At 41.7% G+C, this 18661-nt stretch overlaps 1 protein-coding gene across 4 annotated transcripts in view; it reads right to left on the minus strand.

Moving 5' to 3' along the window:
* The window catches only part of TEX10 (testis expressed 10), a 64779-nt gene extending 46910 nt beyond the window's left edge, over positions 1 to 17869 (minus strand). Inside the window, exons 1-6 of one of the 4 annotated variants that reach the window (XM_089301127.1) lie at positions 17660 to 17841; positions 14628 to 14672; positions 13653 to 13841; positions 10884 to 11123; positions 9789 to 10032; positions 2520 to 2632 (exon numbers count right to left, since the gene is read on the minus strand). In XM_089301127.1, coding sequence (XP_089157253.1) covers positions 2520 to 2632; positions 9789 to 9860 — 185 coding nt within the window. In that variant the 5' untranslated portion in view covers positions 9861 to 10032; positions 10884 to 11123; positions 13653 to 13841; positions 14628 to 14672; positions 17660 to 17841. Of the gene's footprint in view, positions 1 to 2519; positions 2633 to 9788; positions 10033 to 10410; positions 11124 to 13652; positions 13842 to 14627; positions 14673 to 17659 lie in introns of all 4 variants that reach the window. The other 3 variants (XM_017349127.4, XM_008260939.4, XM_089301125.1) reach the window with 3 other exon arrangements.
* Positions 17870 to 18661: the final 792 nt, after the last annotated feature.

Here is an 18661-nt window from a genome sequence, read left to right on the forward strand (position 1 = left end):
GGCCACTAGTAGTTTATCCTAGTAGGCACTGCTGATTCCAGTTTCCAGCATTTAAGACGAAGAATCAGCATCTTCATGCTCCTAAGAAATACCAGCACCAGCCAACCAGTAACATACGGCATTGTTCTGGACCCCAGTCTCACAGGGGCCCTTCTCTGAGGTCCAGACAAGAGCAGCAGAGCAATACCCCTTTTCAAAAATCAAAGTTTTGCCTCCCTTCCTCCAAGCTTGTTCCCTTCTCTTTTTTGCTTCCTGTGGTTGCTACCTCCCTAACACCTTACTGATCCCTTGTAGCTGTTTTCGTTTTTAAGTACCTAATTCACAATTCTTCATTTTAAATTCTTTTAAGATTTATTTTATATTAGATTCTATTTAAAAAACACTGATATGCCAGGGCCAGTGTTGCGACACAGTAGGTTAATCCTCCGCCTATGGTGCTGGCATCCCATATGGGCACCAGCTCTAGGCCCAGTTGCTCCTCTTCCAATCCAGCTCTCTGCTGTGGCCTGGTAAAGTAGGAGGATGGCCCCTGCACTGATGTGGAAAACCCAGAGGAAGCTCCTGGTTCCTGGCTTCAGATCGGCCCAGCTCCAGCCCTTGTGGCCATTTGGGGAATGAAGCAGCAGATGGAAGACCTTTCCCTCTGTCTCTCCCTCTGACTGTAACTCTACCTCTCAAACAAATAAAAAACACTGATGTGGCTTCTGTCCCAACTGGATCCTAACATATTCATTTGTAAGTTAGAATGAACGGGGGCAGGTGCAGTGGTATAGTAGGTTAAGACTCTCCCTGCGGCGCCAGCATCCCATCTGGGTGGCAGTTTGAGTCCCAAGTGTTCTTCCAATCCAGCTCCCTACTAATGGCCTGGGAAAGCAGAAGATGGCCCAAGCTTGGGCCCCTGCACCTCCATGAGAGACCCAGAGGAAGCTCCTGGCTCATAGCTTTGGATTGGCCCAGCTGTGGCCATTGCAGCCATTTGGGGAGTGAACCAGAAGATGGAAGACCTCTCTCTAATTCTGCCTCAAATAAATAAACAAGTCTTTAAAAAAATTAAAAAGCTAGAATTAAAAATCTTAGAAGAGCCAGAATACCCTCAGATACTTGATTGTATCTGTCACAATACTTTGTTCACAGGTAAGCTGAAACTCGTCATCCTGCAACAGCCTTATCACTACTGAGCACACCCTTTGAATCCTCTCAAAGCCCTCAACGATTCTCTATCCAGTTGGTTCCCTTTGATACATTTAAGAATCTTTGGGGCTGGTGCCGCGGCTCACTAGGCTAATCCTCCGCCTGCAGCGCCAGCACACCGGGTTCTAGTCCCGGTCGGAATCTGTCCCGGTTGTTCCTCTTCCTGTCCAGCTCTCTGCTGTGGCCCGGGAGTGCAGTGGAGGATGGCCCAAGTGCTTGGGCCCTGCACCCCATGGGAGACCAGGAGAAGCACCTGGCTCCTGGCTTCAGATCAGCGCAGTGTGCCGGCCGCAGCGGCCACTGGAGGGTGAACCAATGGCAAAGGAAGACCTTTTTCTCTGTCTCTCTCTCTGTCCACTTTGCCTGCCCCCCCCCCCCCAATCTTTGGGCAGACTTTAAGATCCTTTTCAAATATTTGTGATGTTGTAAACATCCAAATGGTCCTTGGCAGATACAAGGTTCCCCACTCCTGATAATTTATTCTCACATTTATCTGCTCTCACTTGAAGCAGACATTTTAAAAAGCCAGAAATAATTTAACTCCATCTTGTAATCCAACACCCTTTCTGATTCTTCTCCAATTATTCCTTTTTTTTTTTTCAGTACATTAGTACTAGGTTCATTACCGGTTTCCTCAGCGTAAACAAGAGCAGAATCAAGTGATCTTGAAGATACGCATTCACTAGTCAGCACTGCGGTATAGTGGATTAAGCTGCCTCCTGCAGTGATAGCATTCCAATCCAGCTCCCTGTTAATGTGCAGAGGAAGATGGTCCAAGGACTTGGGCTCCTGGACACACATGGGATGTGTTCCCAAAGGAAGCTCCTGGCTTCTGGTTTTGGCCTGGCCATTGCAGCCATTTAGGGAGTAAACCAGCAGATGGAAAGCATCCCTCTCCCCATCCTCCCTAACTCTGTCTTTCAAATAAATAAATCAATCTTAAAAAAAAAAGATACCCCTTCACTAAGAGATTCAGTAATTACATAATCCCTCACCCAAATAAACCATCCACCTCAGCAACTTTTCATAAGCTATATTTATGTGATTTGAGGCATTTATCTAACACAAAACATTCACTTTGGGGACCAAAAAAAGTAAACAAAACAAAACAAAAAAAACCCACACACACAACAAACAAACAAAAAACTGTTAGTCCTAAGGCTTAAAGATGATTTTTTCAAGTTCGGCCAAACTACTGTTTTTATTTCATAAAATTAGTTAGAAAATACTTCATAGTGTCAAGTGTTACAGATTAAGGCTAATTATTTTCTCATTACTATAAGTTAAGCAACTTTCTGAGTCTATATAGTAGAATAGAATCACAATACCTTTTATTTGTTTCTTTCCTTCTGTTCTTGGTTATTTCTTTTAAGGCATACGGAAAATGACTCATAAAATGGTGTTTGAAATCAATAAGATAATTCTTTCGAAGCCATGATTCCTATTAAAATAAAATTATAAACTCTGTAAGAATGATGTAAAATAACAAATAAAACTTTAAACAAAAAATGTCAACTTGTCAATATTCAGACATAAATGTCCCCTTATACTGCATCTTGTGCCCTGACATGATATACAAGTAAGGTTTATCATCAAAATGAAGAGTAAGGGCATCTAATTTGCATTCACAGATCCTACTGGTGCTTAATAATTGCTTTCACTTTGCATTTTACCTGTTGTTTGAGAAACAACGGGAGAATTTGGATCACTAATACAATGTTCATAAATACACAGGAAAATCTACTTGGTATCTTAGTTATACTATAACTCTAATTCTCAGTAATTCCATTATCGTCTATTAAAGGCACTTGACAGGTTAACAAAGCAATGCATTTCCCTTAAATGCTTAAGCATACATTGGTGAATTTACCATTCTCTCTTACTTGAAACACTAACTCCATATCATAACACTCTTACTTCCTCCCTTCCAGGATAAGCAACCAACTCATTTGCCCAACACTGCAGGGTTTCTTGGGAAGTGGGACTTAAGGTACTTTATAAAACTGGTCACACTACAGCTCAATTGTTGCTCCTGAGTATCCCTTACTGGGTTCTTTCTTCTTCCTGACCTCTAAATTTTAAGGTTTAGCCAGATCAAGTCTTTAGGCTGTTTCTACCTTAACTCCAGATTCTATACGCAAATATACACTTGACATTTTCTCTTAAGACTTCTAACTGGCCGGCGCCACGGCTCACTAGGCTAATCCTCCGCCTTGCAGCACTGGCACACCGGGTTCTAGTCCCGGTCGGGGCGCCGGATTCTGTCCCGGTTGCCCCTCTTCCAGGCCAGCTCTCTGCTGTGGCCAGGGAGTGCAGTGGAGGATGGCCCAAGTGCTTGGCCCTGCACCCCATGGGAGACCAGGAGAAGCACCTGGCTCCTGCCATCGGATCGGCGCGGTGCACCAGCCGCAGCAGCCACTGGAGGGTGAACCAACGGCAAAGGAAGACCTTTCTCTCTGTCTCTCTCTCTCACTGTCCACTCTGCCTGTCAAAAATAAATAAATAAATAAATAATTTAAAAAAAGACTTCTAACTGGTATCTTAAACTTATTATGAATAAAACCAAATTATCCTTACTGTCAATCACCCTGTCACTGGGATCCTTACACAGTCATAGTCCTTAACTCCTTTCTCCTTCCCTACACATAACAGCCATACTGCTAGATTTTTAGATTCAGCTACTTCTCACTTCAACCAGTAGCTCCCATTATCTTTTGCCTAGAGAACTGCCAACAGTCTACTAACAGATCTCCCTGCTTCTCCATTTATCCCTCAAGTCAACTCTCCACACAGCACCCAGAGTATCTCTTAAGTGCTTCAAGGGGCTGACATTGTGACATAGTGGGTAAAGCCTCTGCCTGCAACACCCGCATCCTATATGGGAGCTGGTTTCAGGCCTGGCTGCTCCACTTCTGATCCAGCTCCCTGCTAATGTGCCTGGAAAAGCAGAAGAAGATGGCCCATGTCCTTGGGCCCCTGCACCCGTGTGTGAGATCTGGAAGAAGTTCCTGGCTGCTGGCTTCTGCCTGGCCCAGCCCTGGCCATTGTAGCCATTTGGAGAGTCAAGCAGTGGATGAAAGATCTTTCTGTCTCTTCTTCTCTCTTTCAAATAAATAAAATAAATCTTTTTTAAAAATGCTTCAAAATGACACAGGAAAGGGAAGAGGGTATATTTGTAGGGCAAGACTAGTCATCCATGAGATGGCTGCTAAAGCTGGATGAAGAGCATGTAGTTCATTGGTGTCCTATTTTTTTTTTTAAGTTCAACATATTAAAGTTAAATCAACACAGCACAGATCATGCTATTTATCTGTTTAAAGACCCTCCAACCCGGGGTGGAAAGGTGGTGCACCAGGTCAAGCTACCTCTGACAACACCTGCACCATATCAGAGTGCCAGTTCGAGTCCCAGCTGCTCCACTTCCAATCCAGCTCCCTGCTACTGCACCTAGGAAAGCAGAAGACAGCCCAAGTTCTTGGACCTCTGCCATCCACACTGGAGACCCTGATAAAGTTCCAGGCTCCTGGTTTTGTAGCCTGACCATTGAAGCCATTTGGGGAATAAAGCAACAGATGGAAGAGCACGCTCTTCCTCTGCAACTCTGCTTTTCAAAAAATAAATATTATCTTTAAAATAATAAAGGGCTAAAGTCCAAATTCCCGACCTTTTCATTACACTTGTGTTAAAATTCAAATTCCCTATCAGAGACCACAAAGTCCCAAATGATTGGCTACTGTCACTTTTTCTCCCTCATCTACTTTTCTCCAGCACCTCACTTACACTACCCTTCCTACCATTCCTCAAATATGCCAAGCTTACTCACAGCTCACTGCATTTGTACTTGCTATCTCCTATGCCCAGAATGTTCTTCCTACAGATCTTCCCAAGACTTGTTGCTTAACTTCATTCAGAGAACATTTTCTGACCACTTCTGGTTTCCTATCACTGGCACATGCTTTCTTTATATCCTGCTTTATGTTCATTTTCCTTCATGGTACTGACATGATGTGTTTGTTCACTGTCATCAGCCCGACCAGAAGTAAGCAAGGATCATGAGGGCAACCATTTTAGCAGTAAAGTCTATCTCTGGATTCCCCAGAACCTAGAACAGCATTATAATATTCAAAAGACATTTCTGCAATGATGAAAATGTTCTGTTTCTGGGCTGTCCAATAATCACTATCCAATAATCGCTATCCACGTATAGCTACTGAGCACTTGAAATGTGACTAGAAGCAGGTGTTCAGCATAATGGTTAAGACACAACTGGGATGCTCACACCCCGTATCAGAGCATCGGGGTTCAAGTCCCAGCTCTGCTCACAATTCTAGCTTCCTGCTTAATAAGCACCCCAGGGGGCAGTAAGTGATGGCTCAAAGTAGTTGGGCCTCTGCTACCCACAGGTCCAGACCAAGTTCCTCGCTCCCAACTTTGGCCTGGGCCAGCAAAGGCTGTTGCAGGCATTTGGAGAGTGAACCAGTGAATGAGAGGATCTCTCTTTCAAATGAAATATTTTTAAGTATGTAAGTGAAAATTTTAAAAAATAAAGTGTGGCTAAGCATGGCAGGGGATTTTTTTTTTTTTATTTCAAGATTTTATTTACTGGGGCCAGCGCCATGGCTCACTTGGTTAATCCTCTGCCTGCAGCGCCGGCATCCCATATGGGCGCTGGATTCTAGTCCTGGTTGCTCTTCTTCCAGTCCAGCTCTCTGCTGTGGCCCAGGAGGGCAGTGGAGGATGGCCCAAGTGCTTGGGCCCTGCACCCCATGGGAGACCAGGAAGAAGCACCTGGCTCCTGGCTTCAGATTGGCGTAGCGCCGGCCGTAGTGGCCATTTAGGGAGTGAACCAACGGAAGGAAGACCTTTGTCTCCGTCTATCTCACTGTCTATAACTCTACCTGTCAAATAAAAAAATAATAAAAATAAATATTTTATTTACTTAAGGCAGAGTGACAGAGAAAGATAGGGTGAGATACAGAAAGAAAGAGAAAATTGAGTCTTAAATCTTAACTAAGTAGTCATATTTATAGACACCCATAGACCTTTAATAAATGCCTACAAAAGCGCTGGTAGCAAATTCTAATCCTCACAGGAAAACAGCAATAGTACATGCAGAGGAAAAGTACCAAGTCATGCATTAAAACACAACATGTTTTACAGTGTACATGTATAGTTATAGTAGTGACCCTAATGCTATTAATACAGGACCCTAAAAGCCATATAATAAATTGTTGCTTTATCATTTTTAAAACTAGTTATGTATTAAAGATATAGACAAGATATCAGATATAAGCATCCTCAGTAAGGACCCGACTCAACCATCGGAAAAAAGTAAAGACTCAACCATCGGAAAAAAGATTTGATGTACTTTGAGATTGCTTTTCAAAGCAAGAATCAAATTTTCAAATTATTAAGACATTTTCCAAAATATCTACTTCAATACAGATGAAATTTCTCCACTGTGCCACAAATACAACAAACTAAATGTAGTAAACCTACCAACGCAAAAATAAGCAATGTTCCTAAGCCTACACCTAATTCAGGTGCAAATTTATCAATAAAAACACCTATCAATTTTCAGAAGAGAATTCAGCCTGTGGTGTATAATTTGAGTTTAATGCCAATAAATGCCATTTCATCTTTTCTAAAGATTAAGCTGTTACATAGCTCACCAACTATCTTAACTACTAGTCTACAAAAAAAAGGTAAAGGAGAGAAGGGTACTAACAATGGTATGGAAAAAAATAAAGCACCTTTAATGTCATTTAGTGTATATTTTTAACTTTGTATCACATATCTTTATACTACGAAGAAGTTCGTATCAAGTTATTACAATACAGCACAACAAATCTAACTGGGCAACAGAGAATTCTACCTGTACATGCTTTTAAATATTATTCCTATCTTAGTTAATCACAGTTATTTAGTTTTACATAGTATCTCAATTTCATATCCTAGTTTTCAGCAGTCCATACAGTCTTTCACACTTAGTATCTCATGTTAAAAAACTAATAAATGTAGCCACGTCATAATACAGATTAGCCCCAAAGCACATGATTTTAAATATCCAATAAAGTTAGAACAGTATTTAGATCTTTTGTCACTGTTACCTTAATGATGGTAAATGACCCAAAACTAATAGAATGAATGAGTCTGCATATTTTGTATTTTGCTCCTATTACTCTATCTAAATACAAATACCACTACAAAAACAATAAGTTTATTGGTGGAGCTAGAATTATATCATAGCAGGCTAAGCTGCCACCTGTGATGCTGGTATCCCATATGGGCTCTGTTTAAGTCTTGACCTCTCCAATAATGATTCCTCTCCCTGCTAATGTGCCTGGGAAAGTAGAAGATGGCTCAAATATTGCAGCCCTGCCACCCATTAGAAGACATGGATGGAGTTCCAGGCTCCTGGCTTCAGCGTCATCCAACCCTGACCATCATAGCCACTTGGGGAGTGAAACAGCAGATGGGAGATCTCTCTGTCTCTCTCTCCCTCTGTCACTCTTACCTTTCAAATAATACAAATCTTTAAAAAAAAAAAAAAAAAAAAAAAAGTCTATTGGCACTCACATGTAACCAAACACCATAGCTTCAAATATTTTATTTCTCAGCTCTCTAAAAATGAATGAAAATTTGTTGGGGCTATAGTTGTGGCATAGCAGGCAAAGCCTCTGCCTGCAATGCTGGCATCCCATATGGGTGCTGGTTTGTGTGCTGTGCAGCAAAGAATGGCCCAAACGTTTCCGCCCTTGTCACCCATGAGAGACCCAGATAAAGTTCCCGGCTTCAGCCCACCTTAGCCCTAGCAGTTGAGGCCATTTGGGGAGTAAACCAGCAGATGGAAGATCAATCAATCAATCAGTTGATCTCTTTCAAATAAATAAATAAATAAATATCACTACATTTATTCTCCCTTAGCCGTGCACATGAAATTACAGATGCTCCTTGAGTTACGTCCCAGTAACTCCTTACAAGTGAAAAATATCATAAACTCACAATGCGTATGATATACTCAACCTACCAAACAGGCTCAGAACAGTTACATCAGCCTACAGTTGGGCAAAATCATCAAAGACTATTTTAAAATATTGAATATCTCATGCAATTTATTTAATACTGTATTTAACATGAAAAATGTAATGGTTGGGTATGCTTTCACACCATCCAAAAGTAGAAAAATTCTAAGTTATAAACCACAGTAACGCAGACTGAAGATCTTCTGAAGGCTGCAGATAACACATACTTTTCTAAGAGGCTGTGTACATTATTATTATTATTACTAATTAATTGCCATATGGGAAACAACCTTGCTTTCTCAAAAATCACACATATATACTTAAACATGATTAATTTTTCTGCCAATGTGTGTGATGAATCGTAAGACAGAAAAGGCTCATGACTATCATTAAGAAAATGCAACCCTATTTGAAAAAGCAATTTAAAAAACATGTCCGGGGCCAGTGCTGTGGTATGGTGGGTTAAGCTGCTGCCTGCAACACTGGTGTGCTATTTGGATGCCAGTCCGCTTCCCGTTTCTCCATTTCTGATTAAGCTCTCTACTAATGCACCTGTGAAAGCAGCAGAAGATGGCCCAAGTGCTTGGGCCCCTGCCACCCACATAGGAGACCCAGAAGAAGCTCCTGGCTCCTGGCTTCAGCCTGGCCCAACCCCACCTGTTGCAGCCATTTGAGAAGTAAACCAACAGATGAAAGATACTCCTTTCTCTCGCTCTCTCCAATTCTTTCAAATAAATAAATAAATGTTTTTAAAAATTTATTTAGCACCAACCGAATCGCACAGAATAAAAATAAAGCTTCATCTCTATTTGCACAGCTAAAGTATAGTTAACACCACATACTACATTGACCATGAGGTTTTCAGTTTGGCCTATTTCTGCTAAACCTAGCCATGTTGGAAGAAACTACCTGAAAAGCAACTTTTTAAATCCTGTAACAGACTGTCAAAAACTGGAATGTTCCCATATAATCTGCCATAAACAACACATTGTAACATTACTATGAATTATAGAAACAGGCATACTGAGTTACATATTTTACTTAAAATACTTTAAAAATATTCAAAAATAATAACTTCATAAAACAGTTGAATTTGTAGTTCTATGGAAAAGAATCAAACAGTTAAACCTTAGGTACTGGGGTGGGCATTTGGTGTAGCCATTAGGACACTGCTTGAGACACTTGCATCCCATATCAAAGTGCCTGGGTTTGAGTACCAGATACACTTCCAATTCCAGCTTCCAGCTAATGCACATCCTGGGAAGCTGCAGGTGAGGGCTCAAGTAGTTGAGTTCCTGATGTCTACTGGAAACCTGAACTGAGTCCTAAGCTCCTGATTTTGGCCTGGCCCAGCCCCAGCTGTTGTGGGCATTTGGAGAGTGAACCAACAGATGAAAGACTGATCGATCTCTCTCTGCCTTTCAAGTACATAAAGATAAGGAAATAAATTAAAAGAAAAAAAAAGGATTTTTTTGGAAAATGCATAAACAATTAGTAATAAACTGATTTTTTTATCTTTCCATTTATAATAAAAGGCATCACCAAGAAAACAAAGAACCCATCCATTCTCACCAATTTATGCGTTTCATCATGTTCTTTAGACAGTTTCCACAAAAGGGAAATAATATTAAGGACTTGCTGCATAACTTGTAGAGGTTCTCGTTCTATACCACTTCCAACAGAAGCAGCTGGCTGTGGAGGCACAGCTTCAATCCAGCATTCAATCAATAATGGAATTATTATCTCAATAAATCCTTTCAGGTTTTCAGTAGATGATAGGCCTTCATCCACACCACCTAATCCTCCAACCAGATACCTAATAAGAAAAAGATGAAAAAAAATACTGATTAAAAATATTATCCTGTTTAATTTAAATCTTAAACAGAAAATATCAGAAAAATGAGGTACCATGAACTGAAAATTACATTGAATAAGACTAGCAAGAAAAATGAAATTTTAAGATGACAAAGCCAACAGATTATCAAGTTTTACTTCTCATTAGGCTTTGCTAGAAATGAATAAATTAATACACTTTCAAATGTCTCCTCCCATCAGTAAACCAAATCAAACCATGAGTCACTGTATGAAAACTAAGAAAGACAACTGCATGTCTTCCCATCATTAGCCATCAATGGTCAGCAGTAATAATTCAATATAGGAAACTGAGTGTGGACATAACTGAAATCCTTCTTACCGTAGCCTGAACTGTGAACTGACATTTGGCTGTGAACCCCCATTTTCATAAACCTGGATGTGTTGCTGGTCGTTGGCATGTTCCTTCCAGTTGATAAAAATGGAGTTGCTAGTGCCATGGGGATTTTCTTTTTGTTCCTGAAGTCCTTCACTTTCTCTCAACCTACTGGATCCATCTGCCAAGGCCTGAAGGAATTTACTGAGTCTCACTAAGACTTTTAGCCTCCATTGCTGAGAAGTGAGTCTCCGATTTGGATTTACAGAAAGTATCCAGGACTGGGATCTGTCTCTATTTACCAGTCCTTTGGACAGCTGCTGATGAGAGATAAGTTCTACAAAATTCTTAAGCAATATACTGCTACGGCCAGTAATTAAAGTTGGGTACTGTTCCAGCAGGATGTCCAAAACTTTTAATGAGTCCTCCTGAATTCCTTCAGTAATGTGAGTCATGGCACTAGAGAGATGGGCACTTACCAAAGGAAAAAATGGAGAAATTTGTTCAGCTCGTATTTTGGGGGCCAGGAATTGAAGAAGTTGAACTGCTGCTAATCGTACATTAGCATCTTTATCTGTAAACACAGCAGTCACTTCACTTAATATGTTTGAAAGGTGTGCATCAATTATAAATGGGTACTGAGACAAAAGGTCTTTAAGTCCAAGAAGAGCACTTTGTTTAACCCCAGCATTGTAGTGATGCATCTGTGACAGCAAATCCTACAAATAAAAATATAGACTTTTAGGTACATACATACACATATGCAGTCATTTTCCAATAAACACACTAATTAAAACTATGCTAATAAACGGACAATCCTTGTGGAAACTGCTTCAAGAAATATTTTACAAATAGTACCCAGTTTTCATTAAGATCAGAAGCAATTCTATAGTTAAAATAATTTTAGACTAATAAAAACATAATTTTCAGTTAAAATTTTCTCTTTTTCACTTTAACCTGAACATAAGCTGATGAACACTATGATTTAAAGTGATAGCAGGGGCCGGTGGTGTGGTGTAGTGGGCTAAGCCTCCACCTACAGCGCTGGCATCCCATATGGGTACTGGTTCCTATCCCGGTTGCTCCTCTTCTGATTCAGCTCTCTACTATGGCCTGTGAAAACAGAGTAAGATGGCCCAAGTCCTTGGGCCGCTGTACCCACATGGGAGACCTAGAAGTCCCTGGCTCTTGGCTTCAGATGGGCTCAGCTCTGGCCACTGCAGCCATTTGGGGAGTAAACCAATGGATGGAAGACCTCTCCTTCTCTCTCTCTCCCTCTCTCTGTAACTCTACCTCTCAAATAAATAAATAAACCTTAAAAAAAATAAAGTGATAGCAACCAACACTAGTTACTGACGGCCTACTATATTCCAAACATTACGGTAGGTGCATTTATGTAATCTTAATTTAATAAGCCTTTTCTGCCTTTTTTAGATGTTGTTTCATGGGGTGTGAGTTTTATACAGAACATACTTAGAGTCTCATTTGTAAAATAATTTATATGACCTTTAGGAAAAACTTCGGTACTACTTAACCTTCAGAGTTTAAAACACACAATTAAAAAACGAATATCCTCACACAAGTGTTCCAAAAGCATTATTCATTCTTAAGGGTCAAAGAATAGAAATAATTACTAACCAGTAACCAATTAAAACTGATATAATCACAGTGGAACACTATTCAACAATACAAAGAATTGAAGTATGGTTATGATACATGCTTTACCACAGATGAACTTCAAAAACATTATACTAAATGAAAGACCAATAACAAAGACCATGTATTACATGATGCTATTTATATGCATGTTCAAAAGAGGCAAATATATAGAGAGAAAGTAGATTAGTGATCAGGAGAAAAGAATAGGGAATGCAGAGTTTCTAACATTAGCTTAAGGTAGCATGATTCTATAAATATACTAAAACCACTGAATTTACACTTTAAATGAATATACTTTATTATTTGTAAATTATATCTCAATAAAACTGTTAAAAAAATTTAAGCAAAACTGCTCAGATGCCAACTGATGTAAAAAGTTTACAGGGAGGCCAGTGCTGTGGCATGTCAGTTGAAGCTGTCACCTGCAACGCTGGCATCCCATATGGGCGCCGGTTCAGTTCCTGGCTGCTCCACTTCTCATCTAGTTCTCTGTTGAGGCCTGGTAGAGGATAGCCAAAGTCTCTCTGTTGTGGCAGTAGAGGATAGCCCAAGTCCTTTGGCCCCTGAACCCGCATGGGAGACCCAGAAAAAGCTCCTGGCTCCTGGCTTCAGATCAGCCCATTTCCGGCCGTTGCAGCCATTTGAAGAGTGAACCAACAAATTGAGGACTTTTTCTCTCTCTCCTCCTCCTCCTCTCTGCCTCTGTCTCTCTGTAACTCTCTGCTTTTCAAATAAGTAAATCTTTGAAAAAAAAGTTTGCAGGTTGAGTATCCCAATCCTTTTTGAATACCAGCATTTCACAAATAGAAAATTCCACAGCTGACCTCATCTGAAGTATCAGTCAAAACATAAGTACACTAAAAAATACTGTATAAGGTTACCTTCAAGCTATCATGTAACAAGGTGATCTCTAGCTAAGACTTTGTTCTCGTTCCCAAGACATCTCATTATATATATGCCAATTTTCCAAAATCAGAAATCCAAACCAGAATGCTGGCCCTAAGCTTTTCATTCAGGGAATACTCAATGTGTACTGTAGCTAGTATTTGCTATTTGGATTCATCAATTAAGCAGAGTATAGGTTCACTTTAGCACATTTTTCTGGAAGAGGCAGGAAAGATGCAGTTTCAAGATCAGAAGTGAGTAACAAATGAACTCCATACATCATCCATCAGTAAACTCCAGGGCCCTAGGCAAATCATTTACTCCAAGATTTAAAACAACTTTTCATAAAAGCATAGCATCCTACATGACTTCAGAGAATTTTTTTTAAGATTTATTTATTTATTTGAACATCATAATGAGCACCTAAGAGCACAGGTGCACATACTTCCATCCACTGATTCACTCTCCAAAATGGCCTCAACAGCAAGGGCTGCACCAGGCCAAAGCCAAGCACAAGGAACACTCCATCCAGGTCTCCCACTTAAGTGGCAGGAGCCCAAGACTTGAGTCATCATGCACTGCTTTCCCAGACACTTAAGACCAGGGAGCTGGACTGGAAGCAGAGCAGCTAGGAATTGAACCTGCTGTGCCATGCCAGCCCCCACAGAAAATCTCATTTCATTAAAACAAGATTTATGATTTACCTTTATGTTAAGTTTCCTATTGTTTGTTGGAAGTGTTCCATCCTCTTTGAGTTGCTCAGGTAGATGTATAGTTTTCGTTTTGAAGTTTGTAACAGTAGCGTTTTCTAACTTGGGTTTCTTTTTACCAACTTTGAGTTTTACTTTTTGAAAATCATCTTGGCGTTTCCTTTTTTTGGTCATTCTTGAGTGCTAGAATGAAAAGAACTAATTTTAAAACAATAAAGATAAGGACAAATGATAAAAAAAAAATAAGCTATGAGGCCCATACTGAGCTATTTTCCAACATTTACTTCAAACATAACCAAGAATTAAGGCCAACCATGATTATGCCAAAGGATCAAAATATAACATAGAAAATAATGACAGTAAGTACAAAAACATTATTCAGTAAGGGAAAAAGGGGGCAATAGGCAATTGTCTTGCCAAAGGTTTTTCACTTTTTTTGTACCATTGGAATCTTCTGTCAAGCAATATAATGAATGGAAACCTTTTCAAAAAAAATTTTCCCCTGAGTATAGTAAAGCAGCAAAGACTTGCTAGATATATCTTGTATCTGCTGGACCTAAAAGGCGCAGAGGAAACTTTAGCCACAAAGTCTGAAAACCAATACTATTATTTAATGCAGCCTATAAAGATTAGGTTAAGTTTCATAAGCCTATCCTGAGAGCTGGAGAAACGGTTAAGCTCTGGATATGCAGCAAGAAGAGAAAGATCAGAAAAAGGATAAACCTGGGAAAGGCAAAGTGAAGATACAGAATTATGAACACCCAACAAAGTTCAGAAAATATAAGCAGAAAATTGCATTTCATGAACCCCAAAGAAAAATAAAAAAGCAGTGTAAAAGGAAATATGTAACCAAAGGACAAGGAACAAATTCTAGCTAGGCTACTGCTATAATAAGTAAGCATAACCACATCTTCCACCACCTCTTCTTTGACACATTCTTTCAACTTACATTCATATCTTCCTACTTACAAGCAAAACTTTTATCTGTGCCTCCTACAGATTTCCAGGCCAGTACTAAAAAAAAAAAAAAAAAACTTTCATTTCTACCTTAGACTATTTAATAGCTTCCCAATGGTATTCTTGACCTGTCTCTAGTATTTACTCTCTAGTCCATCAGCCACACTCATCAGAGCATTCTTTCTTTTTTTTTTTTTAAGGTTTATTTATTTATTTGAAAGTCAGAGTTACAGAAAAATCTTCCATCCACTGGACACTCCCCAATTGGCCACAACGGCCAGAGCTGTGCTGATTCAAAGCCAGGAGCATCTTCCCGGTCTTCCACATGGATGCAGGGGCCCAAGGACTTGGGCCAAAATCCACTGTCTTCCCAGACCATAGCAGAGCGCTGGATCAGAAGAGGTGCAGCCGGGACTTGAACCAGCACCTATATGAGATGTCCGCACTGCAGGCCGCAGCTTTACCCACTGTGCCACAGCACCAGCCCCTAGAGCATTCTTTATAAACATAGATCCAGAAGTGGGTGTTTGGTCTAGCAATTAGGACATCTGTGTCTCACATTGGAGTCCTGTGTTCGGTGTCTGCCTCTGGCTCCTGATTCCAGCCTTCTTAAGCACACCCTAGGATGACAGCAATGATGGCTCAACTAGTTGATTCCATATCATCCAGGGAGCAAACCGGCAAATGAAAGCTCTTACGTTTAAATACATAATATATGCATACATACACACACAGATCTGACCAAGGTTTACGAGCTTTTTCTACCATTCTTACTCCTCATAAATAGTCGTTTCTATGTGATCCATCCATCCTCTCCAGCTTCATCTTCCCATAATCTAGCCTCCACCTAAAAAGTAACTTCTACCACCAGGAACCACTTCAACCTTTCAAAGCTTTTCTACACTCCCAAAAAGCAATGAATTCTGCTTCCGCTATATACTCACTTGAATAGGTAAGTATCCCCTGAACCAAAGAGAACTATTCCTGGTACATTTCACCCCAAGCCTAGCTGTTAAGTTATACTGCTACATGCGGGGGTATAAAAAATTTGAGTAAAATGTTTACATAATAAAATGGCTGGTACAAGACCGCACAGCTCCAATTCCAGCCTCTAGGTTTAAAGAATCCAGAAGCCAATCAACTACAATGTTAAATTCAAATTAACTTGACTGCCAGGTTTTACAACAATAGATCCCCAGCTAGGATTTGGCTGTATTTTTAAAAGAAAATTCTAGCAGACTGATTAGGTTCTTACCTAGATTCTGCCACTTTCTCTGTTTTTAACCATGATACCCCACTCTATACCTATCTTTTTAGGGATGTTTAATATCTACATCATATAGTTATAAAATGGTTAGAAGAGGAGTAAATGAGCTCATACATGTAAAACACTCAGAATTGTACCTACACACTGTTAAGTCTGTATGCTATAAGCACAAAGTATGTGGTCAAGTCTCAGGATCAGTACGTACCAGGTACAGTGTTAGATGCATTACATACATGTACTACATTCAATCCTGACAAAACCATGTGAGGAAGGTGGTCATTGTAGTGATGCAGTTCAGAAAGGTCTGTAAGTCACTCCTTCAAGGAGTTGTAACGAAGTTAATACACAACACTGAGCTCTGCAAAACCAGCTTTACGTTATATTCATACATAGTGCAGTGAAAACTGGGAGACAGCAAGGCAAAATGGTCTTATTTCACTTCTCCCAATCCCAACATTCTACCCACTCCTCTAGTTACCCCAGTCCAAAAAAAATTACAAAGGGTAAGAAAACAAGACCTAAAAACAAAGTCCTGATCCTCATGTGGCTTTTTTAATACAAAAATAGTACTCATTAATCAGGCAATTACATTCTGTGAGCTTTTTCCACAATTTTATTACCACCTGGTACCAGAGATAAAGTAAATAAAAGAGAATATTCAGAAAAAATAACCTCTTGCATAGCCCCCCAATACTCTGGGGATGGGACCTCTAACATACAGTCTACTGCCAAGTTTCCCATCATTGTTTAGGAAAATTAGGAAAGCAGATTGCCCTTCAGTGCCTTTTATTTTAAAACTAACATTATTTTTATGGTACACAGAGAACATTTTTATGCTAGTAACTCGGAAAGTTCTACAAGCAATTCCTGTTATCTTCACTTCAAGATTCTCACACCACGACCAAATAAATAACTCTACTAAGCTTCTTTTACAGCAGCCAGTTTTGAGCAGAAGTTAGGGGGCTTACCTTTCCTCTTAGGTCAGTGAACCCAAATAGTCCTACAGCTTAATTTCACATACTCCTTCCACAGGCTTTTTCCACTGAATTCAACAAAAGTTAGACACTCGTGTTCTAGGATTTCAGCTGAACCGAACTCCAACTACTTTGCCCGCCACTTTATTACCCTCATTTCCAACTACGTCCCCCCTCCCGCCCCAAAAATCAAGAACAACAAGCACACGGCATTGGGCCTCTGGTAATTTCTTCTACATGCACGCGTTCCTCCCAACTTCCCTGAGGGGCCAAGGAGGGACACCAGACTTCCCAGAAAGCCAATGCCCCAAGCAGGGGCGACCCCAAGGATCTCGCTGGGGTCCGGTGGTCCCGCTCTGCCCCGTGCGGATCGCTTAACCTTGCAAGTCTGCGGGGCGAGGGGGCCAATCAGCGGAGGCTGCCCATCCCCACCCCGTTTTCGGCGCTGCATCCCAGAAGTGAAGACCCCAGGAGACTTAGGAAACCGTCTCTCCTTCCACTACAGCGGACGACGGGCGAAGCGCGGCCGGCCACACGACCCAGTCTTAAACTCTCGGAGACCCGAAACCGCGCGAACCGGCCCAGTCACTTGAAACGCTTCAAACGCCCACGAGGCGCCCCGCCTCCGCACCGCTCAGCTCCGCAACCAGGTCCAGCCGCCGAGGGGTGCCGCGACCAAAAGCCCGGTGCCGCACAGCCGCCGGAGCGGGCCTGCCCGCCTGGGCCGCAGACCGGCACGCCACGGCCCCGCGCGCTGTCCCGCGCTCCGGGAGGGCCCGGTCCGACGGGACGCAGAGGCTCACCTGAGGGCCCGGCCGGAAGCAGAGCCGGAGGGAGGAGGCCGAGGGGAAGAGCGTGCAAGCAAAAGCCCACCGGGCGACAGCGTGCGCTGGCGGCCTCAGACTCTCGCTCCCGCAGCGTGTTTTCAAATCGCCTAGTCCTCACGCGGCCGTGTCTCCTTCCGCCGCCCGGAAATCAGGGCCCCTCCCCCGCCGCGCCGCGCTCACGTGACCGCGGCTCGCAGCCGCGCGCAGCCGGGGAGGCGGGGGCGGGAGCGGTAGGCCCCGCCCCTGAGAGGAGGGGGCCGCGCCGGAAGCCCCAAGCGCGCGGGCTGGGACAAAGAGTGGCCCTGAAGTCCTGGCCACAACTTCCCTGCCCTGCATCTCTGAGGCTGTGGCCCGGGGGAAGGCTAGTTGAGAAAATGCCTTTTTGCCTCCCATTAAACCGTTCTGAGAGCCCCATTCAAAGATAAGTACGGATGAGCTGAACTGAGTTGATAAGGGGAAAGTTTGAGACCGGAAAGAGGATAGAATTCCCGAGGATGGTCACCTGGGCCACGATGGAGCGGATAAGAATTAATCAAGGGCGCGAAACCCAAATGCATGCAGTAGCATGATCCCGTTGAGTCTTAACTTGGGATGTTGCTATTTCAGTTTCTAAGCATGGAATTTCTGCTACTGAAATTAAGTGGGCCCAGGTAAATTAAGGGAGGAATTCAATGCCTAGAGACAACACGGGAAAGAAAGAAAAACGTGCCTTTGAAAGATATCCTTACCAAAGGGTAGCATGGTATCATGGAAGAAAGAGCCACAGTGATACAGTTCAGATCTCAATTCAAATTTGATTACAGCCTAGCAAGTTTAAGACTTAGTAAAGCCTTATACCTTATATTGGCCTCCGTGTAATGGGTAGAGCATGAAATCAATGTCTAAATCTGAGAGACCCAAGTATTGGAACTAAGACCATTCCTACCCATCATCAGATATAGAGAGGCAGTTCCAGAAATCCACTCCTCCCTTGCTGGC

The sequence above is a fragment of the Oryctolagus cuniculus genome, chromosome 1, assembly GCF_051225735.1.
Source record: "Oryctolagus cuniculus isolate XC-2025 breed Fujian yellow rabbit chromosome 1, ASM5122573v1, whole genome shotgun sequence".
NCBI classification, from domain to species: domain Eukaryota; kingdom Metazoa; phylum Chordata; class Mammalia; order Lagomorpha; family Leporidae; genus Oryctolagus; species Oryctolagus cuniculus.